At 36.9% G+C, this 24572-nt stretch overlaps 1 protein-coding gene across 5 annotated transcripts in view; it reads right to left on the bottom strand.

The window, feature by feature from the left end:
• MAGI2 (membrane associated guanylate kinase, WW and PDZ domain containing 2) overlaps window positions 1-24572 on the bottom strand; it is a 1357869-nt gene that overhangs the window by 971455 nt on the left and 361842 nt on the right. For all 5 annotated transcript variants that reach the window (XM_054505318.2, XM_045864809.3, XM_064575358.1 and 2 more), the window contains exon 2: window positions 4379-4495. In XM_054505318.2, the coding sequence (XP_054361293.1) occupies window positions 4379-4495 (117 nt within the window). The remainder of the gene's footprint in view (window positions 1-4378; window positions 4496-24572) is intronic.

The raw sequence follows: 24572 nt of genomic DNA, 5'->3' as shown, positions 1-24572 counted from the left end.
CCAATAAAACTATCTCACCAAATGACAATATGAACTTGGGAGAGAAGTTTAATTTTAACTACCTTCCATTTCATTTTGAAACTTTTAAAATTGGTCATTGAAGTTCTTCATGGCATCTGGTATAATGGGAAAAAGCATCTAAAATTTATATCTGTGCTCATACTTGCCTTGAAAATTAATTTGTGTCTTTAATAAATATTAAGGACAGAAAAGACCAGAATTTCATCAGTAAATGAAAGTGGTTATTTTTTTCTCATTGTTAAGAAGCATAGCCAATTTAACCATGGTTGATTAGACTCAAGAGTTAACTATATGCAGCCTTTATGCTCAGTAGAATATTAAAACCAAGTTACTCTGTTTTTACTTTTTAAACACTTGAAAATTAATCCAACATTTTTTCCGTATTAATTCCATTAAATTCTTTTACACACTTTTGAATCTATATTACCCAAAGAACAACACATGCTGCCTTAACTTTGTATACTTAATATGTTACAATGAAACAATCTTGTCTAATCTCTAAAGATGCTGCTAACTTCGTGCTTCTGAAATTGTCTTTTGTGCACTATTAAGGTAACTGAAAATACCATTTGATGGATGTTCTGAACTCTCTCTCTTTTTTTTTTTTTTAAATTTTATTTATTTATTTGAGACAGAGAGAATGAGAGACAGAGGCATGAGAGGGAGGAGGGTCAGAGGGAGAAGCAGACTCCCTGCCGAGCAGGGAGCCCGATGCGGGACTCGATCCAGGGACTCCAGGATCATGACCTGAGCTGAAGGCAGTCGCTTAACCAACTGAGCCACCCAGGCGCCCTGAACTCTCTTGAGTCCTTTATCTGTATACATTTTTCCTAGTTAGTCTTTATCACATTCTAGGTTGTAACAGTTACGTCTCATCATTATTTACTCATATCTCCTGATGTTCTATTATATAAAATATATAACCTGAAATCTAATAGCAGAAAAATTCTATTTACAGTATTTATTTTTTAAAAATCAACTTTCACTTTAGGACACCAGGCTCTTCTTAAGACTTCTACCCCCCACTCCCAATAAATCATACAACTAGCAATTAAAAGACACGTATTTAGGTCCAAACTGAGGTCTTTAACGGGTATAAATCATGAGACTGGCTTATGTTTTAGTGAAAATACCAAGAGTTAATTCCTAAGGATCTTTTCTCCCTGATGTAATTTGAAAGAATGAAGAACTGATCTAATGGAAGCTTCTGTGTGCATATTCAGGAGCATGTACACTCACGTTCACCACATGCCCAACAACCCTATTTCTGTGACCAAGTCCTGCCTTCCATGATTAGAGACATAGCTTCAAAAAATATATTTTTGAAGAATTAGGCTCTGAGATAAGGTTCTGGGGAAACAAAATGAAAAGGCTAAATGTAGTCAACTGTTGTTTATGGGGCAGGGAACAGACTGATGGGGTTTTATATTATCTGTAGTTAAGGCCCAGTAAAGACCTGGGCTGACCATCTCCCTCTCCCACTTAGCTTGGAAACTGACCAGCAGCTGGATCCAGATTCCTTTCAGAGAGGGATACAGGAGCCAAGATGGCCACAATTGAATTTGGCTGAGTGTACAGGGGTGCGTGAGGGGAGGGTGTTTCTGGAGCTCTCACCCCAAAACCCTCTCTTATTCACTAGATACCAAGGAAATGTAGATCCAAGACTGCTCCTTTCCTCCCAGTCATAGTTATCGGTGGTGGAGTGATGTGGTGGTAGTTCGCAGAATTACTCAGTCGGGTCTTGTAAAACCAGCTCAGCCACCCTTACATAGTTACAAATTGACTACATTTTTTTTTTCATGCAGTTATCCAGGACTTATTCCTGGTGGCATTAATAGATTACACAAAAGGCATACATATTAATGTACGCATTTGGAAGAGCAGTGACATGCACTTGAGTAATATCTTTTCCTTTTATGGTGCTGGGTACGTGAAAACCAATGAGAATTTTTCTGACCTAAGAAAAAATGTAACAAACATCACTGCATACTCGAGGTCAATAGATATGCTGGACACACATGTAAATTTCTAAATAAAGCCAGGATTTTTCACACGCCTGACACATTTTTGTTGCATACTCTGAATATGTCTGCAAGTTTTTTTTTTTTTTAAGATTTTATTTATTTATTTGACAGAGAGAGACACAGCAAGAGAGGGAACACAAGCAGAGGGAGTGGGAGAGGGAGAAGCAGGCTTCCCGCGGAGCAGGGAGCCCGATGCGGGGCTCGATTCCAGGACCCTGGGATCATGACCTGAGCCGAAGGCAGACGCTTAACGACTGAGCCACCCAGGCGGCCCGTCTGCAAGTTTTATTAAAAGATATACTGAGTGAAGATGGTGGATTATCCAGGTCCAATTCATCAGCATACAAGTGATTATAGATCATATAAATCAGACTCATTTCTATCTTAGATGTTTCTTCACTTTTATGCAAAGTTAAGAGCATCCTTAGTGAGTAGTAGTATTGGAATTGGCTATTAGGAGTGGTAGCTACAAATCCAAAGAATAATTGTTTGATTATAATATTCAGATTCATTGAATTTCTAATAATCTCCTTTATAGGAGCTATTCAAGGACTTCTAATTGAATTTAAAACCTTGTACTGAAATCCTATCACAAAACTCTTTATGTTTACTCCTATAAGCCTAGTTATTTTACCCTTATATTTATTTTTCCTTCATGGTGTTTCTTTGGTACTCTAAAGAGAGATGACTTATTTAAGAAGTTAATTAACTAATGCAAAATTTACTCCTATTAACTTCATATTTAATTAAGACTTCTTATTTATGTCATCGCCTTAGCAAGGACTACAAGTATTCCTGAATGTCAGCCCCTTATCTATTTCCCTTAGCTTTTAAACATAATAAAGTGCCCAGATTCTTTATTCAGTATTTCAGATCTCCTTTCTTTTATGTCACAAAAGATAAATGCACATGGTTACACTGACAACATCACAGCTTTGAAAATGAGTCCACCCCTTACCTTATAAATAGTTCAGTCACTTACTTTAATCCATCTTCTTCTGGCCATCACTCTAATGTCAAACTTACAAGTTTAAGAATGCACTTTTCTCAACTTCTAGTTTTAAAGCAAGAGCCCAACAGTCTATTCACTTCCCTAACACAAAAGGACAGAGGTGGCGTGTGGACTGACAAGATGTGAATTAGTAAGCATTCTCATTCAAGAATATGTGATAATGAGGCTCTGGCATTTTTATTCTGATGAACATTCAGTGTTAACAATGGCACAAGTCTACCCCTCCTAAGATGTGCGTAGGTGAAAAAGGTTGGTGGCTGACTTTGCATTTGACTTCTCTCTGTGTTTTCAACACTTCAGTATAATCATTCATGATCCATACCTTTTGCATAGTTCTGGTAGTTCGATAGCCTCCCCCCTGCAATGTGTGTGTGTGTGTGTGTGTGTGTGTGTATATATATACACATTTTTTGCTTGTTTGTTTTATTTATCCTAGCCAAGTTCTTCTTTCTTTAATACCAACTTTCCAGAGCCCATAACTTTGAATTTATTAAAATTCAGAGCAACACTAAAACAAGAGGAAGACACACACACCCACAGAGTTTCTGGAGAGACTGTAAAGTCTCTGAGGGTCATGGAACGTGAAGGAAATGGATTTTGATATCTACTTAGGACCTAGGACCTGACTTGAAAAGTCCTTGAATTGTCCTAAAGTTAATAGAAGATTATTAAATAAAATGAAACAGGTACCAAAAAGTTGACGTGTGAATTTGATCATTTGACCAAGCCCTCTCTTTTGAAGTACCACCTGCTCATAATCAGGGATTGTTGTTTTGTGGACTTCTATAGGTTCCATACAAGAAATTTGTACCCAACACTCAATATTATCACTTTCTAAGAGTTATAGAACATTTAGCTTTACTTTTCAATGCATAAGTTTCTTTTTACTTGTGAGGTTCCTCTGCTGCAAACCAGAGATGAGATTGGGAGTTACTGTGTAGATTTTATTTACAAAATAGCTGTTTCAGCTAATAGATTTAATTTGCATTCTCCTGTCTCCCAGTGTGGAGTTCTACCCCAGTCGTGATTCATTCTAAATCATCAACATCCTGGACTAGAATTAATATTCCTCAATACTAATTTAGAAGTAAGACAGGTTTTGTAGCCTGAAAATAGCAAGTCTCTTCTGGCTAGAACATCATCATAAACCACACAACAGCAGCTATCAGCTTTTTCATTTAAAAATTCCGTATCTTAAATCAATTTTGTCCCAAAAGTCCACCATAAAAAATCAATGCAATTTAACTTTTAAATAATGGTGATATAGCTGAATATTTATTTTTTAACATAGAAAGACAACAACATCGCCTGTTGTACTCACATGGCACCGTGCGGAGGTAGAGGTTGTCACGAATGATTTGCTGAAGTTCGTGGTCCACAGAACCCTTCTGAAATCGTAAGTTGAGGTAGTGACGAAGATCCTTATCAACAATTCCTCCTAGAATGATAAAGTTTCTTAATGAAGGATGTTGGAAAATATTTTAAGTATGTAATTTGATTCTGTCGTAAATATAGTCATGAAGCCATTTAAAGATTTATTTACTTATTTGAGAGAGTGAGAGAGAGAGAAAACACAGTGGTGGGGGAAGGGCAGAGGGAGAGAGATTCTTAAGCAGACTTCATGCTGAGCACAGGACCTGGGGTCAGGGCTCAATCCCCCCACCTGCGATTACCTCCTGAGCCAAAAGCAAGAGTTGGGCGTTCAAACAACTGCACCACCCAGGAGCCCCTCATGAACCCATTTAAACATTTACCTCCATAATAATAAAAATATTTACCGAGATAATAATTGTCAGGTCGTGCTCAGTGTTTTACAATGCATTCTTTAAATTATTTTTCATTTAGAATGAAGTCTACATGTGTTACTCCTGAACTAATAGTGAAATGTCATAGTATATCTCATTGCATGGCTGAAAAAGACCGCCCCCCACCTCCATTGTCCTTTGGCAGGCATCATTCCACTTTCTGTCTCTATGAATTTGATTACTCTAGCTATATCATATAAGTGGAATCATATAATATTTGCCCTTAAGTGACCGGCTTATTTCACTTAGTATGTCTTCAAGGTTTGAGAAGATTTTTAAGTTATTGAAAGTCACTATGGATTTAGATAAGTAGGATGATATGAAAAGTTAAAAGAAAAAAAAACCCTACACAAATATTAATACTTTCTCCCTTTATATAATAAATCAAAGTAATTTTCTATGTGCAGATAATTTTAACTTGGGACAAGGTTTGGAAAAATTTAGATATTTTTTCTTTTATTATTATAGTTGTTTTATTATTATTATTATTGTTATTATTACAGAAATAATTTTAAGCCTATTTGCCATTATATTCTAATGAAAAATAAACTGGGCTATAGGTGAGAAAACTTACTATGTGGATCTACCAAAGACTAATTTCATATTTAAAGATAATCATTCTAAGTTATTATTTTATTTTATTTTTTATTTAAGTAGGCTCCATGCCCAGCATGGAGCCCAATGTGGGGCTTGAACTCATGATCCTGAGATCAAAAAGTGAGCTGATATCAAGAGTTGGATGCTTAACCTACTGAGCCACCCAGGTGCCCCTAATGATGTTAAGTTATGAAGACTTATCTGAGATTTTTCTTATTCTTATACTTAAAAGAAATCGAAATACCTACAAAAATACAAATAAAAATTCCCGAAACAGTTATCTTTTCAAACATATTAAGTAACTGAGCCAAGACAAAAAATTAAAGATAGACTAGGAAATCTGTAATAATCACATAAATCATAGTCTCTTCAAGTCCTTTTGAATTCCCAAATTACAATTCATCAGTGTATTTGCACCACCATGACCATGTAAAATAGCATTCTGTGGGTGCGCGTATATGCAACACAAACACTCTTACACAAACAGTAAATATATTTGCAAGCTACATACTGCAACATTTTTGAAGCTTTTGAATCCACTGTTTCAGTTGCTGCCTTACCTGCTGGCAGAGCCTCAGTAAGATGCTATAAAAAATAATATACTTAACTGAATTGACTATCAAAATTCTTACTCTCCAAACACCGTTTCTCATATATTTGAGCAAATAATTGCAATCTATTTTTCTTCCACCCAATATAATATGATAGCAAAAAACAAATGACATCAAAGGAAAACATACTGCTTGTTGAGCACACAGAAATACTCCATCTAGAATGCTTGTACATATAATTTTCCAAATTCAAAACAATTTCCTTAGTCAAAGAAACAGAACAGTCAGATATGAAAGTCACTTGAAACTACTATCACACTTACCAACAATTACCTATTACTTATACCTCCAAACGTCCTGCATTTCCACGTGTCTTGGACCTCCTGACATCCCTCTGAAGTATTTAACAATTAGAAATTCCGTTTTTCTCCCTTGGTCTTTTCTGGTCAACAGATCTTGTCTACACTTGCTGCTAATTCATTACAGCCACAGAGGAAGCATCATGCCTGCCTGTTCTCAGCTGTCATTTCTTCAGAGTTCTAAGTGTCCAGGTCCTTCAGCAACTGCACTCCAGCTTTCTTCTCTTTTTTTCTCTCTGTCTAATATGTGGGACATGCCAAGTGATGAGATGCTTTCTGGCAGCCCGAGAAAATGCTAACTATAGAACAACAGATGTAGTCTGTCCACTAAAGTAAGCTAGAATCACTCACCTAATGTAACATGGATAAGCTCACATTTTGTAGTCCAGGATGATTCTTGTCCCTGAAAATAAATTTTCAGTTGAAACCATTTTTTGGACTACAAATATACTACATTAGCCCTCTCAAAAGTTGGCCTATTTAAGAAAACAACAACAAAAGGCTGTCTATTCATTCAGTGACTATTTTTCTACCCATAGAATTATCTGCTGAAGTTTCTGAGAATTATTTAAAAATTTCTTCCACTAATTAAAATGAAAGACATAAATGATCACAATTATTTTGGAAGGACTTCTCTTGTCTCATGTTTCACAAATACTTTATTATTCTTTATAATTTATCATAACATCTTTCAAGTATGACAATTTTATTTATCCTTGTTATGGTGACTTCTGCTACTTGCCTACCTAGCATATTCTTTTCCTCTATTCTTTTTTTATTAAGAACCCTGACTTCATTTCAGGCCCAAACATTGTCTGCTCTAGGACATGGATCACAGTGAAACAGTCATAAGATCTAGTTCCTCATTTTCCTACCTGCCCTTTCAATCTTCCATTGAGACCTCACACAGAAGGAGGGTATTTCTTATTCACTGAACTAGACCAGACTATCTGAGATGGAGCTGTCACATTCTGACCACAAAGTGACATGCACAAGGAAAAAATCCAACAGCTTAAGAGATTGGAGAAGTTAGAAACAACCTGGGTGCCTGATGGCTTCGATGAGCAGCTAAAATAATATCAGCAACTATGTAACTTAATATTTCTTGTTATATGAGAATATAACTTTTTCTCGTTTTCTAAATTTTCTAAAACTATTATGGTTTTCTGTTATCTGCAATGCTACATGATCACAATCGATATATGTATACATATAGAACTGTATATATATATATATATAAACGTATATATATATATACGCTTGTGTGTGTGTGTTTATAGAATACACACACACAGACGCACACAGACACACACACTTAAAGGCACATTTTTCCTTAATTGGCAATTTAAATTAGCGAAGAATTAAGCAACAGGCAGTGGGCCATGGCTGAGCTGAAAAACAGCTCCTGGGTCTCAAGACTACTTGATTTCAGGTATTTAACATTTTAAAGAATTCCACATGGTGAAGTGTTCAATAAATGTTATCTATTATTAAAAAAACTGGAAAATCTGCTACATTATTTTCCATAGTTATAATTTTTGGTTGTGTGGCTATTTTTTGTCTGCGGCATTTCTGTTTTGTCACTTGTTAGTGATACTCAGATTTGCTGGCTTATCAGATGCCCACACCAGTCATTCCATCAAGCAGAGCACCTGCCGCCACCAATGCCTGAGCCACTGTATTCTGCCCTTCAAAAAACTCCGTGGCTCTTACTTACTATTATATTTTAAAAATTGTGAGTTACTTCATTTAACTGTGAATTTTTATCCATTTATTTTACAAAATAAAATAATTAAAAGATAGAATACCTTCTCAAATCACATATTAGCAATAAGAGATCTGGGAAAGATGTGAAGCCAAAGATTCTGCTTCTAAAGATCATGGACTTATAAAGTTACTTAACTCATTAATGAGAGCTCCACCATTATAACCTAACTACTTCTCAAAGGTCCCACTTCCTAATACCATCACATTGGAGGTTAGGATTTCAACATATTTTTGGAGGAGACAAACATTCAGTCCATAACAGTATGTGTAGAACCAAATAAGGTCTCCACTAGATTTCAATTCTATACTTCCACATAAAATGTTTACTAAGTGCATTTTAGAGTTTGGGGATTTTTTTTTTTTGTAATCAGATAATTATATTAATTTTATTAGTTATTTATAATTATAGACCACAAGTTATCCCTAGTCCATAAGAAATAAAGCCATGGATGATCTCCTTAGGTTACTGTTTTTTATTTTCTGAATTGTCCAGGAAGGTAAGAACATCAACAGACTATCGATTTCATACATTGTCTTTGTCAAATAAGTAGTAAAATAACCAAGCAAATCAGTCTTTAAGAAACTGGAAGAAGAAAAAGTTCTATCCATATCCCTTAAGATATGCCCATGAGTAATTACAAATTCCTTTTATCTCACTTTATTGGGTGGTGGGGAAGTCAAGGAATAGATAGTAGGAAATGATTATAAGGCTATGTTGCTATGTCCCTTTTTTAAAAATAGTTTCTGCTTGGCTTACCTCAAAAATGGAGAAATAAATCACAAGAAAGTTGATTGATTCTGTTAAGATCCACAGCCACAAAATAGGTGACAGACATATCTAATCCAGTCTACCGGAGCAGGCTCCATCCCCTTTTTAGGTGGAAAATTGTATCTTTGGTTTCTGATGATCTAGAGGCCCAACTCATTTTCAAGCAGCTAGAGTACTGCACCAAATCACTGGATGCATTTGATCTATACTGGCCATTCTATAAATTGTGAGCCAGTAAAACTGTTCTTCCCCCAATAATTCTCCTTTGCCTATTTTAAATAGGAGCACACATAGACCCATGGTAACTCACTGTAGATGAATTAATCTGGTTAATTGCTTTTCCATAGCTGGAAACATTTAGGTATATGAAAATTTGTATCCCTTCCATATTTTACTCATAATATTAGAGAGTACAGTTAATCCTTTTTGTCACGCCTTAATATCTTTGTGTGTTTTCTTCAAACTTTTAGTAGTATCACATATTTTGTATAAGAAAGGCAATAATAAAAGAGTCAACAAAATACATTAAGGAGTTGCAGATCATTAGGAGATTCAAAACTAGAGAGAATAATTGCTGTTTCAGAGAAAATGACAGAGATAAATGTAAGTGGTTTATAATATTCTCCAGCTCTACTGAAAATGGCTTTTTATCATTTCCTTTCCCCTACTATTGCACAGCTGGGATATTATTATTGAGTTTCATTTTTCATTGTTAGCCTTGGTCTCAAAGTAAATGTTAGAGTTGTTCTTATAGTTATGATTATAAGTTCCCATAGAGAAGAAGAAACGAAGAAGTTTAAGTGTAAATTTAAAAAAATGTAGTGATACAAAAATCACAATTCTTTTTCTTGGAAAATCCAAGCATTTACCCACATTAATTTTTAAAACCATAAAACAAATGGCTCATACTAGGTATGCCTGACACACACTCACTTATTAAAAGTGAACATGTGAATGATATTTAAACAAGGAATGTCCAAGCTTATTTCATTTTATATTAGCAAGCTATTATCCTCAAGTCAACGGAAAAATTGTATTTTTAAAAAGATATTGTGAATAAAACTGATGAGTATTGTCAGGAATAGATTTGTAAACATAAGACATTGTCTCATGTTTTCAGAACTATGAAACAAGGTCAGTCCTTTCATTTAATTTTTTGCTAACCTGCTGCAACTTAAAACTCCCAGATGACCTGATGCAATAGATGGTCTACTCCAAATGTCTTCATGCTGGGAAGTATCATGACATAGACCACATTGCCCAAACTGATTTAAAAAAAAAACAAAAAACTCACAGCTTTATTTATGAGCCCATTTTACAATGACAGTACAAAGAAATTCCCTGACAAAACTGGTTCTAAAGAACAGACTAATATATCCTCTATAGACTGTGTCATGATGGACCAGGACTAATGATGTTATGAGAATTCTAGGCACATGATTTGAATTGCTACAGGCTGACTTCGAATAATGAGGAATGTGTTCCAAAAGTTTATTTGGAATGCAGGATGGTTTTTTTTTTTCCCCATAGAAATAATGTAGCTTATTATAATTATGTCTTTGGCCAATCTATAAGTCTCTTAAATTAATTAGGCACCTGAAATACATTATTCATGGTATATTGGAAACACATAATTGTTACAATTGGCATGTATAACAATGCTTCCTGGGAGGTGGGGGCAGGGGGATGAGAGTTATAGTTCCAAGTTTGGCTGACAGGTTCTAAAAATTCAAAACACGTCTTTCAAGGAGAATTCAAATGCAACACTCAGCTCCAAGACCCTCGTGGGGATTCTTGCTCATATCCTTAAAGATTCCTCAGGGCAACTATGGGTTAGGAGTAGGTACAGGATGGTGCAGCCTATTGAAGGACAATTCCATATATCCTTGTATAAATGCTTATGGGACCATGAACATTCGCTGATGTATTTCCTCATAGCCCTGCTCAGCCCAAACTCTTTTTCTTTGGAGTTGCTCAGCCCACAGTTTATTCTGAGGTCCTACGGGCATCAGTTTGTGTTCCCATCATCCATTTGATCTGATTTCACTATAAAATGGGCTGTAATCTCTTTCCATTGTTCCTATTTTAGAAATAAACACAAAATCAATTTGAAATTTCCTGGGCATTCTTAAAAATGATTTCGGCTCATGTCATGATCTCAGGGTTATGAGGTTGAGTCCCTTATCGGGCTCCACGCTGGGTGTGGAGCCTGCTTAAGGTCTTTCCCTATTCCCTCCCCGCCACCTCTATTACTCATAAAATTATGAAAACCTTTATTACTCATAAAATTATGAAAAAAATCTGAAATGCCTTTCCCCACAAAAATTTGTAAGCCCCTAGCCATTTTATCTACCCATCCCCCTCTCCTGTGCAATACATAAGGATCGCATACATAGTATACATTATAAACATAGTATAGACCCTGTAGGAAAGACAAGGTCAGTGGGTAATAGTGGAAAATTGATGGCTACAAAGCCTGGAAAGTATTTTCAGATTGCAGAAGAAACCTAAGCTCACCTAACTCAGTTAAATATGTCATTTGAGGAATAGGATGTGTGTTTCTGTGCATGCATGTTAGGGAAAAAGTGGGTGGACAATAAGAAGTAAGAAAATAGGCACTGGGGGCTATGAGGATGGAGGCAGAGTAAGGAAGGACATAGAGGGAAGATTTCGTTATCATTCTTGTGCCCCTAGGTTGTTCTACTTTCACCACTGAAAGCCAAGGTCCTGATCTGACTCAACAGAGAAATGGGAAGCAGGAGCTGGGTTTGAGAGACTGAACCCAAACGATATCCTAGATTGCAGTGGAAAGGGAAGTAGGAGGGAAAAAAACTCTCAAGCAGTGAAAGCTGGAAGAGAAAACCATGCCTGCTGCCAAGTGGCCAACATCGCTGTGCCCCCCCAACTAGCCGAAAGAGAAGTATATGAATCAAGCAAGAAGTATAGTCAAAGACCCTGGAAGTGAGTTATATTATAATGGACTTTTACTGAATTATAGAATTACTTCCTCCAACTAGAGTTCTAGGGGCTATTTATACACTTGCCAGGCATAGAGTGATAGATTGGTAAATTCAATTATCCATATCTGAACGCTATCAATTAAAATTTCCTAAAAATTCATTTTTAGACATCTGGGGCTGTATTGCCTGTAGAATTATAGGAAAGACTGAGCCAGCAATAGGAAAGAAGAAAGAATGTACAATTAACCAAAGGCATTCTTGATTGCTTTCTATCCCCTGATTACATATAAAATTGTGCATGATTTTTGAGCTTACAAAAGGATATTTAGAGGTTGCCATCTTAAGTGAACCCAGCTCATGCCTTGAATTGTTTGCAACAAAAATCTACTGAAAATATTTCTTTAAAGTAAACTTCCATTTTTGCTGAACTACTATTATTTATTCTTAACAATATTTTATGAAAATGTTATGTGACTGTTTACCTAAAATATATTTTGAAATCAAGAAAAAAATGTAGAGGCTACAGACTTCATAGGAAATTAGTTTTTATTGCTTTAGGAAAGAAATGACAGCAGAGGAGAATAAAAAAACAAATCTGATAAGGGGGGAAACACACACATATATGCTACATGATTTCACATTTTGGGGTGTTATTAAAGGGGTGGGTGTATTAAAAGGAGCTGAAGGTAAGTACTTTCTGTGTCTAGGCCCAAGAAATAGAAAAGATTTTTATGCTGCCCACTACCATTTATCACAGAGCATCACCATTATATTATGAAAATCAGGGGACAGTAGGGATAAATGTTGCTATTCTTCATTTGCAACAAACTTCATTTTCTTGCCTAGTGCAATTTTTATTCTTTAACCCTAGCACAATGCCTTATAATTGATTTGTACTCAATAAATATTAGTTGAATTACATTCCTGCTCAACTGATGACTTATGATTTTCTAAGTATTAGTAAATGTTTCAAATATATGAATGTAACAATACATAGCCAGTATAATTTATGGATGTTCAGATTTCTTTTTTGGACTGATACTATGAGCCATTTGCTAGGTCATAAAAGTGGCTTTTATTTGGTTAACCCTGTGGTGTAAATATCTCATTTGAATGAAAGTTTACTTTCTTTTGTCAAATAATCACCTCTATAATATAAGAGAAATAATTTTGTTCTTGAAATAAGTATAAAAAACAAATATATTTGAAATATGTTTATTTTATGCTTTAGGAAGTATGTGACCAAGAATCTTTAATATTATCTGGGATAATATTAACATTGATTGCTCAGCCATGTACTTTTATTATATACTCCTTAAAATAATACCACAGCAAAGAAAGACAATGATTTTAAGTCTCCATTCTGCATAATAATTTTTACAAAACAGAACAATGATTTCTAGTTTTTGATGAGTAACACTTTTTAAAAAGATTTATTTATTTGAGAGAGAGAGAGCACATGCAGGTGCATTGCAGGGGTTGGGGGGTGCAGAGGGAGAGAATTTCAAGCAGACTCCCCATTGAGCACGGAACCTGACCCAGTCTGGATCTCAGGACTCTGAGATCATGACCTGAGCTGAAATCAAGAGTAAGACACTTAACGAACTGAGACACCCAGGCACCCCTGATGAGTAACACTTTTAAAGGTAATATCTAATGGTTAACTCTTAAAAAATCTGGAGGAATGCCTAGAATTTTCATTACTTTGAAAATAAAGTATCCATTGACCTGAGAGTTATCTTTTTTAATAATATCAACATGGCAGTTACTAATTTTGCTAATATTAAAAATGTTTGAAACAATTCATTAAAGAAGGCTGATTTTAGAGATGATTTACTAAAGATGGGGGTTTATATTTGGCAAAAAACACCATCTTAAATAAAGACCCTCTCCAATATGCAGTCTTCATTGATTTTGTAGCTATCATTATACTTGGCTTGAAATACTTATATTCTTTTGATTTTAGCTTCAAGTCAGGCAATTCTGTTTTGCAGTGAGAGGGGATATCATTTGAGAACTAATTTTTAATTCAAATTCTTTAATGTAAAATACAGAATGTGAGGTCTAAAGTAGTAAAATTAGACTAAAGTTTCATTCACTCAATGTTAATTAACTACAATAATACTATTTTCCTTTCTGTGTGTAGAATATTATTTATTTCAAAGATTTTTAGTATTTATCACTGCATTTGTCCAACATAAGAACTGTAAGTGGTAAATAGAGTCGTGTTTTAATTTATAAATGATTAAAGCAGGTCAGAGATTAACTGACTTGGCTAAACATACAACAGAACTACAACATTTACTTAGGTCTCTTCATTCTGTGCTAAGCAATACCTCTGCCATTCTAGAAATAAGCAACTAGAAGGGAGAAGAGTGTACAGACAAGGGAGCATATTCCCAAAAGAGATCTATCAGAATTACCTGGTTATTTTACATATGATACATATGTATCCCCATCTCTGAGGATGAGCCATTCCTGCTGTGTCACATCCTCCATGGTCCTGAGCCCAAAGAAAGCTCTGAAGCTTTGCTTTAAGTTCAGACTCTAGTCTTACATGCAAAATGCTGAACTTATTTTTTTTTAAAGATTTTATTTATTTATTTAAGAGAGAGAGAGAAAGTGCAAGAGAGAGAGCAGGAGCAGGGGTGGGGGGAAGGAGGGGCAGAAGGGAGGAAGAAGCAGGCTCCCCGCTGAATAGGGAGCCCAATACAGGGCTCAATCCCAGGACCCTGGGATGGTGACCTGAGCCAAAGGTAGATGCTTAACCAACTGAGCCACCCAGGTGCCCCAAATTCTTTTTTTTTTTTTTAAGATTTATTTCTTTATTTGAGAGAGAGAGAGTTTGCAGAGCACAAGCATGAGTGGGGGGAGGGGCAGAGGGAAAGAATCTGAAGCAGAGACCCTGCTGAGCATGGAGCCCATGTGGGGCTTGATACCAGGACTCCGAGATCATGACCTGAGCCAAAATCAGGAGTCCGACGCCCAACCGGCTAAGCCACCCAGGTGCCCCCTGAGCTTAATTCTTGAGAAAACAAAACATGAGTGGACAGGAGTTGGTGACTGAAATAGATGTGGATTTGGCCAAGGAAGACTCAAAGATTTCACCAAGATTTCCAGCTGAGTGATTAAGAAAATGGTAGCAGCATTGACAGAGATTAGATTGCAGGGACAAGTAGATATTTTGTTTTGTAAGGGCATGGCTGTGTGGCAGACCACGTGGAATCAATTACATGTTGGATGAAAGAACAAAAAAGGAGGTAAAAGGAGACAGAATCTACTGATGTGAGTGGTATTACGGCATATCTTTCTCAAACAATTGATCTTATGATCGACTTAAAATCAGTCAATAGTGAGGATGTTAGAACAAAAATCCCAGAATTCTCCTTGAAAATAAAGTTTCCCAAAATCTCTTTTAGGATGATGCTTTTCAATTTATATGACTTGGATTATTTATATTACAACACTGCAGGATAATTTGTATGCAAATATGTTGTCACAGTCCATGATGAAATTGCAAAAGCCTGGAATACTGATATGGAACTTATCACTGATTACCTTCACAAGTGACTCTCAGGAATGGAATCTCAATAAATCACTACCGTTCTTTCTAAACAACTATCACCTTATCAGCATGCTAAGAGTTAGAGATAGCAATCATGTTCTTTATAAGCATGATACAAATCACCAAGGAACTGCAACAAACCTATCCCTCATTCTTAAATGATCATGTTTAGAATTACTTTCCTTTCCCTTGTTTTACTTGGTTCATATCTCTGCTCAAATATTACTCCTCACCCTGTCTAAACTTGCGTATCTCCCACAACCCCACTGTCAACATTCACTGTTCTTCTCTACTTGTTTGCATAGCAGTGACCACTACCTAAATTACGTTATATATTTACCTGTTTGTTTATTGTTTAAGTTGTTAGGATGTAAGTTCCATGAGAGAGCAGAATCTGACACCTAGTAGGTATTCAATAGGTATTTGCTCATTGATAAACAAAATGGATGCAAATAAAAAGCACTTCTGGAGAGACTATAAACCAGGAATTGCACAACACAATAATAAGATCCCATTATGTCTCAAAAATGCCTAATTTTTCTACATTAAATGTTTAACAGGCTCCATGACTTATTTATATTAAGAGCTGGATTAATATCCATGACCATGAAGGGCAATTAGCAGATTTTATAAATTATGCTAACTCATTACATTTCAGTCACAATGGATAATTGGTGGCATCTCGAGGTCAAGTTTTATGTCTTGATTAAAGGTGTCTTTATAAAAAATATTTACTGCTTTGGCTTCCTTATATAAAATGTATACTCAGTTTATTCCATTTATAATAAAAATGCTATACATCACATTTTTGTGACAAAAAGTTTGTTTGAAGTTAAGGTATATGATGATTGCATGAGTATTGTGTAAATGTTATATTAAAATTGATTTAGATCTATCATCACAAATTTTATCGTTAGCAATCAACGCACAGAAAAGAACCATCAAGTATAAAATTAAAATAATCCTTACTATCTATGATGTATTCACCAAGGTATGAAACTGTATAGAATATTAGCCTAATATGCAATCATATTGTCATTTTACAAGAAAGTACCAGAAAATGATGGCACCAACTCTAATACATCATTTTAGCACTCAGCTGAAATTTATTTTAGTAAAAATGAAATCTTTTGACCTAGTGAATCATCATGAAGAAAAGTGGATGCCAAATGCAATTATTTTTAGTATGTAACTTTTCATGCTTTAAAACAGTACTTGCTAAGCAAACATTCTCTATCATTCTCTTGATTTCAATCAACATAAGATTATAGGGCACATTAATCGTTCTCAAAGTGGAGCATCAACTTTAAATTTATTTCTCAACCATAAATCTAGTATCAAGTGTTAAATTTTTAAAATATATAAAACTCTTGAAGTAAAAACAGTCTATCTGTAGCTTTCAGAGGATTTATTATTAAAATTAAGCCTGCAGTAAAGGACATTGGTCAAAGGAAAGAGTTTATAAAGAAAATGTTAAATACTCAAAGTAGTACGCATATGGTCAAGAAAGTAGGAATTTAATTTGTCATTTTTATTACCAGTAGCCAGCCAAAATATAATTTTTTTAATTTTCTAAAATCTGGAATCACTGTAACATTTCTATAGTTCTAAAGAACTTTTAGGTAGAAATAGGCTACAGCTGGGTGTAGTTATTTTGTTTACTGCCAGAAATGATTATGAGTAATGACTAAGAGAAGACAAAAATTCGTTAAGTACATGAAATCTCAAAAAAAAACATGGTTTCATGAAAAATACTAGAAGCTAGGAGATATTTGAACCACAAGTCCAGGTTTAGAAGGTCTGGTTGAAGGATATTCTTAGATCTGTTTGATCTACAGAACTCTTCTTTTGCATCTGCTCCAGTCTTTGTTTCTGTATTGGTAAAACAATCTCGGACACAGAACTTTCATGTATTATCTACACTGGAAATGTACAGAAGGTGATGGACTAATGGCAAATGTGTTTCGAGATGTAACTTTACTTAATGCAAGGGAGGTATATAGTCTTAGGTTTCCTAGAGATTTTATACCATTTGATCACCTAAGTGAAGGAAGTCTTTCTTTAAACTCAACTCAAATAATCATTTTGGTTCTGACCTTTCGTTGTTTTTGTTGTCTTTAATAATATATATTGAAATTTTTGTTAAAATAGAAAAACATTGTTGTGTTTTAGGGACAGTTAGTGTTAAAGTACAGTAATCAAGGGGTGCCTGGATGGCTCAGTCGGTAAAGCGTCTGCCTTTGGCTTGGGTCATGATCCTGGAGTCCGAGGATCGAGCCCAGTGTTGGTGGGATTGAGCCCCATGTCGGGCTCCCTGCTCGGTGGGGAATCTGCTTCTCCCTCTCCCTCTGCTCCTTCTCTCCCTCTCTCGCTCACTCTCTCTCTATCAAATAAATAAAATCTTAAAAAAAGGGGGGGGCGGAGCAAGATGGCGGAGGAGTAGGAGACCTGGATTTTGTCTGGTCTCAGGAATTCAGCTGGATAGGGATCAAACCATTCTGAACACCTACAAACTCAACAGGAGATCGAAGAAAAGAATAGCAACAACTCTCTGAACAGAAAAGCGACCATTTTCTGGAAGGTAGGACGTGCAGAGAAGTGAATCTGAGGTGATATTCAGGAGGATAGATGGCGGGGGAGGGGGTCTCCGTCAGCCGCATCTGGCAAGTGATAGAGCCTCAGAGCACAAAATCGGAACTTTTAGAAGTCGGCTCCACTGAGGGACGTCGCTCCAGTGGCTAAGCAGGGGGTGGAACCCTCGCTAGACAGTGTGGTCTCAGGACCCTCGGGGTCACAAAAAGACCGGGAGTGCCTGAGCGCAGCAGAGCTCCCAGTTATCGGAGCGGGGAAGCCGGCTGCAGAGACAGAACCGAGGAACGGGCTCTCAGCTTCAGGTTTCCATAAACCGTGATCTGCAGCACAGTCGGGCCACTGCTCTTCTAGCAGGGACCCAACAAGCGGCAGATCTGGGGAGACTCACCTTCCTCCCCCGGGAGGAGAGGTGCTGGAGCGCACTGCAGGGATCTGCTGGGTTTGGAGACTCCACCCGGGGTCGGGTGCCAGAGAGAGAAACGCGCAGTCACAGGCCCAGTGACCGCGGAGTGCGGCTGGAGACCAGAGAGACGGGAGTGACTGACTGCTTTTCTCTGGGGGCTCACTGAGGAGTGGGGCCCCGAGTTCTCAGCTCCTCCGGGTGGAAATTGGGAGGCAACCATTTTCACTCTCAGCCTCCAAAGCTGTACAGAAAGCTTGAAGGGAACAAAAGCTCCCGAGAGCAAACCCAAGCAGATTAAGTAGCCCCGACTGGGTAAAGGCAGGGCAATTCCGCCTCCAGCAAAGACATTTGGGAACCACGGCAACAGGCCCCTCCCCAGAAGATCAGTGAGAACAGCCAGCCAAGACCAAGGTTACCGATTTACTGCACATAGAATTCATGGCTTTTTTACCATGATTCTTTAGTCTTTCAAAGTTAATTTTTTTTAACTGTCTTTTTTCTTTTTTTTTTTTGAATTTTACTTTTTCCCTTTTTCAACCAACATCTTATCAATCCCTTTTTTTTTTTTTAATAAAGATTTTATTTATTTGACAGAAAGAGATAAGCGAGAGAGGGAACACAAGCAGGGGGAGTGGAAGAGGGAGAAGCAGGCTTCCCGCGGAGCAGGGAGCCCGATGTGGGGCTCGATCCCAGGACCCTGGGATCATGACCCGAGCCGAAGGCAGACGCCCAACCATCTGAGCCACCCAGGTGCCCCATCAATCCCTTTTTTAAAAAAAACATTTTTATTTTTCATTTTTAGAGTCATATTCCATCCCTTCATAGTAGTTACCCGTATTTTTGGCATATATATATAAGTTGTTCTCTTTTTAAAATTTTGAGATAGTTTCTTCTAACAAATCAAAATATACCCTAAATCTCTAGTGTATGGTTTTTTTCTACTCCCCTGCCTGATTACATTCTATCCCTTTTTTTTCTTTTTTTTTAATCCTCTTCTTTCTTTTTTCAAACAACTTCTTATCAATTACTTTTATAAAATTTTTTATACTTTTCATCTTTACAGTCATATTCCATCCCTTCATCATATCAACCCTTATTTTGTACATATATAAGTTTTTCTTTCTTTAAAATTTTGGAAGGCACTTTCTTCTAACAGACCAAAATACACCCAAAATCTAGTGTGTGGCACTCATCTATGCACCAGCCTGATCATACTTGATCATATTCTGTTTTTTTTTGTTTTCTTCTGTTTTTGTTTGTTTTTATCTTTTTCTTTTTCTTTTTTTTTTGTTTGTTTTTCTTTTTGCTATCTTTCCCTTTCTTTTCCCACTGCTTCAGGTCTTTTCTAATTTGTTTAGAGTATACTTTCTGGGGACGTTCTTACCCTGTTAGCATTTTGTTCTCTCATTCATCTATTCTCCTCTGGACAAAATGACAAGATGGAAAAATCACCTCAACAAAAAGAACAAGAGGTAGTATCGACTGCCAGGGACCTACTCAATACAGACATTAGTACGATGTCAGATCTAGAGTTCAGAATCATCACTTTAAAGATAATAGCTGGGCTTGAAAAAAGCATGGAAGTTATTAGAGAAACCCTTCTGAAGAAATAAAAGAACTAAAATCTAACCAAGTTGAAATCAAAAAGGCTATTAATGAGATGCAATAAAAAATGGGGTCGCTAACTGCTAGGATAAATGAGGTAGCTGAGAGAATCAGTGATATAGAAGATCAAATGATGGAAAATAAAGAAGCTGAGAAAAAGAGCGATGAACAATTACTGGATCACGAGGGCAGAATTCAAGAGATAAGCGATACCATAAAATGAAACAACATTAGAATAATTGGGATCCCAGAAGAAGAAGAAAGAGAGAGAGGGGCAGAAGTTATATTGGAGCAAATTATAACAGAGAACTTCCCTAATTTGGGGAAGGAAACAGGCATCAAAATCCAGGAAGCACAGAGAACCCCTCTCAAAATCAATAAAAATAGGTCAACACCCCGACATCCAACAGTAAAACTTCCAAGTCTCAGAGACAAAGAGAAAATTCTGAAAGCAGCTCGGGAGAAGAGATATGTAACCTACAATGGAAGAAACATTAGATTGGCAACAGACCTGTCCACAGAGACCTGGCAGGCAGAAAGGACTGGCAGGATATATTCAGAGCACTAAACGAGAAAAATATACAGCCAAGAATACTATATACAGCTAGGCTGTCATTGAAAATTGAAGGAGAGATAAAAAGCTTCCAAGACAAACAAAAACTAAAGGAATTTGCAAACACAAAACCAGCCCTACAAGAAATCTTGAAAGGGGTCCTCTAAGCAAAGAGAGAGCCTAAAAGTAAGATAGACCAGAAAGGAACACAAACAATATACAGTAAGTCACCTTACAGGCAATACAATGGCACTAAATTCCTATCTTTCAATAGTTACCCTGAATGTAAATGGGCTAAATGCCCCATCAAAAGACACAGGCTATCAGATTGGATTAAAAAACAAGACCCACCAATATGCTGTCTCCAAGAGGCTCATTTTAGACCCAAAGACACCCACAGATTGAAAGTGAGGGGGTGGAAAATCATTTACCATGCTAATGGACACCAAAAGAAAGCTGGGGTGGCAATCCTTATATCAGACGAATTAGATTTTAAACCAAAGACTGTAATAAGAGATGAGGAAGGACACTATATCCTACTTAAAGGGTCTATCCAACAAGAAGATCTAACAATTGTAAATATCTATGCCCCTAACATGGGAGCAGCCAATTATATAAGGTAATTAATATCAAAAGCAAAGAAACACATCGAAAACAAAACAATAATGGGGGGGACTTTAACACCCCCCTCACTGAAATGGACAGATCATCTAAGCAAAAGATCAACAAGGAAATAAAGACTTTAAATGACACACTGCACCAAATGGACTTCACAGACATATTCAGAACATTCCATCTCAAAGCAACGGAATACACATTCTTCTCTAGTCCCCATGGAACATTCTCCAGAATAGATCACATCCTAGGTCACAAATCAGGTCTCAACTAGTACCAAAAGTTTGGGATCATTCTCTGCCTATTTTCAGACCACAGTGCTTTGAAACTAGAACTCAATCACAAGAGGAAAGTCGGAAAGAACTCAAACACATGGAGGTTAAAGAGCATCCTACTGAAGAATGAATGGGTCAACAAGGAAATTAAAGAAGAATTAAAAAAATTCGTGGAAACCAATGAAAATAAAAAAAAAAAACTGTTCAAAATCTTTGGGATGCAGCAAAGGCAGTCCTAAGAGGAAAGTATATAGCAATACAAGCCTTTCTCGAGAAAAAAGAAAGGTCTCAAGTACACAACCTAACCCTACACCTAAAGGAGCTGGAGAAAGAACAGCAAATAAAGCCTAAACCCAGCAGGAGAAGAGAAATAATAAAGATCAGAGCAGAAATCAATGAAATAGAAACTAAAAGAACAGTAGAACAGATCAACAAAACTAGGAGCTGGTTCTTTGAAAGAATTAACCAGATTGACAAACCCCTGGCCAGACTTATCAAAAAGAAAAGAGAAATGACTCAAATCAACAAAATCATGAATGAAAGAGGAGAGATCACAACCAACACCAAAGAAATACAAACAATTCTAAGAACATATTATGAGCAACTCTATGCCAGCAAATTAGATAACCTGGAAGAAATGGATGCATTCCTAGAGATGTATCAAGTACCAAAACTGAACCAGGAAGAAACAGAAAACCTGAACAGACCTATAACCACTAAGGAAATGGAAGCAGTCATCAAAAATCTCCCAAACAAACAAAAGCCCAGGGCCAGATGGCTTCCCAGGGGAATTCTACCAAACATTTCAAGAAGAATTAATACCTATTCTTCTGAAACTGGTCCAAAAAATAGAAATGGAAGGAAAACTTCCAAACTCATTTTATGAGGCCACCATTATCTTGATCCCAAAACCAGACAAAGACCCCATCAAAAAGGAGAATTACAGACCAATATCCTTGATGAACATGGATGCAAAAATTCTCACCAAAATACTAGCCAATAGAATCCAACAGTACATTAAAAGGATTATTCACTACGACCAAGTGGGATTTATCCCTGGGCTGCAAGGTTGCTTCAACATCTGCAAATCAATCAACGTGATACAATACATTAACAAAAGAAAGAACAGGAATCATATGATCCTCTCAATAGATGCAGAAAAAGCAATTGACAAAGTACAGCATTGTTTCTTGATCAAAACTCTTCAGAGTATAGGGATAGAGGGTACATACTCAATATCATAAAAGCCATCTATGAAAAACCTACAGCAAATATCATTCTCAATGGGGAAAACCTGAGAGCTTTCCCCCTAAGGTCAGGAATGCGGCAGGGATGTCCACTATCACCACAGCTATTCAACATAGTATTAGAAGTCCTAGCCACAGCAATCATACAACAAAAAGAAATAAAAGGCATCCAAATCGGCAAAGAAGAAGTCAAACTCTCACTCTTTGCAGATGATATGATACTTTATGTGGAAAACCCCAAAGACTCCACCCCAAAACTGCCAGAACTCATACAGGAATTCAGTAAAGTGGCAGGATATAAAATCAATGCACGGAAGTCAGTGGCATTCCTATACACCAACAACAAGACAGAAGAAAGAGAAATTAAGGAGTCGATCCCATTTACAATTGCACCCCAAACCATAAGATACCTAGGGATAAATCTAACCAAGGAGGCAAAGGATCTGTACTCAGAAAACTATAAAATACTCATGAAAGAATTTGAGGAAGACACAAAGAAATGGAAAAACGTGCCATGCTCATGGATTGGAACAACAAATATTGTGAAGATGTCAATGCTACCTAGAGCAATCTACACATTCAACGCAATCCCCATCAAAATACCATCCACTTTTTTCAAAGAAATGGAACAAATAATCCTAAAATTTGTATGGGACCAGAAAAGACCCTGAATAGCCAGAGGAATGTTGAAAAAGAAAAGCAAATGTGGTGGCATCACAATTCTGGACTTCCAGCTCTATTACAAAGCTGTCATCATCAAGACAGTATGGTACTGGCACAAAAACAGACACGTAGATCAATGGAACAGAATAGAGAGCCCAGAAATGGACCCTCAACTCTATGGTCAACTCATCTTTGACAAAGCAGGAAAGAATGTCCAATGGAAAAAAGACAGTCTCTTCAACATATGGTCTTGGGAAAATTGGACAGCCACAGGCAGAAGAATGAAACTGGACCATTTCCTTACACCACACACAAAAATAGACTCCAAATGGTTGAAACACCTCAATGTGAGACAGGAGTCCATCAAAATCCTAAAGGAGAACACAGGCAGCAACCTCTTCGACCTCAGCCGCAGCAACTTCTTCCTAGAAACATCGCCAAAGGCAAGGGAAGCAAGGGCCAAAATGAACTATTGGGATTTCATCAAGATAAAAAGCTTTTGCAAAGCAAAGGAAACCGTCAACAAAACCAAAAGACAACCGACAGAATGGGTGAAGATATTTGCAAATGACATAACAGATAAAGGGCTAGTATCCAATATCTATAAAGAACTTATCAAACTCAACACCCAAAGAACAAAGAATCCAATGAAGAAATGGGCAGAAGACATGAACAGACATTTTTCCAAAGAAGACATCCAAATGGCCAACAGACACATGAAAAAGTGCTCAACATCGCTCGGCATCAGGGAAATCCAAATCAAAACCTCAATGAGACACCACCTCACAGCAGTCAGAATGGCTAAAATTAACAAGTCAGGAAATGACAGATGTTGGCGGGGATGCGGAGAAAGGGGAACCCTCCTATACTGTTGGTGGGAATGCAAGCTGGTGCAGCCACTCTGGAAAACAGTATGGAGGTTCCTCAAAAAGTTGAAAATAGAGCTACCATACGATCCAGCAATTGCCCTACTGGGTATTTACCCCAAAGATACAAAAGTAGGGATCCGAAAGGGTACGTGCACCCCAATGTTTATAGCAGCAATGTCCACAATAGCCAAACTGTGGAAAGAGTCAAGAGGTCCATCGACAGATGAATGGATAAAGAAGATGTGGTGTATATATACAATGGAATATTATGCAGCCATCAAAAGGAATGACATCTTGCCATTTGCAATGACGTGGATGGA

Source organism: Mirounga angustirostris, unplaced genomic scaffold (genome assembly GCF_029215605.1).
Source record: "Mirounga angustirostris isolate CCGP_5_RB_7025 unplaced genomic scaffold, mMirAng1.0.hap1 SCAF_12, whole genome shotgun sequence".
NCBI classification, from domain to species: Eukaryota; Metazoa; Chordata; class Mammalia; order Carnivora; family Phocidae; genus Mirounga; species Mirounga angustirostris.
This window is presented reverse-complemented; position numbering and strand designations above follow the sequence as displayed.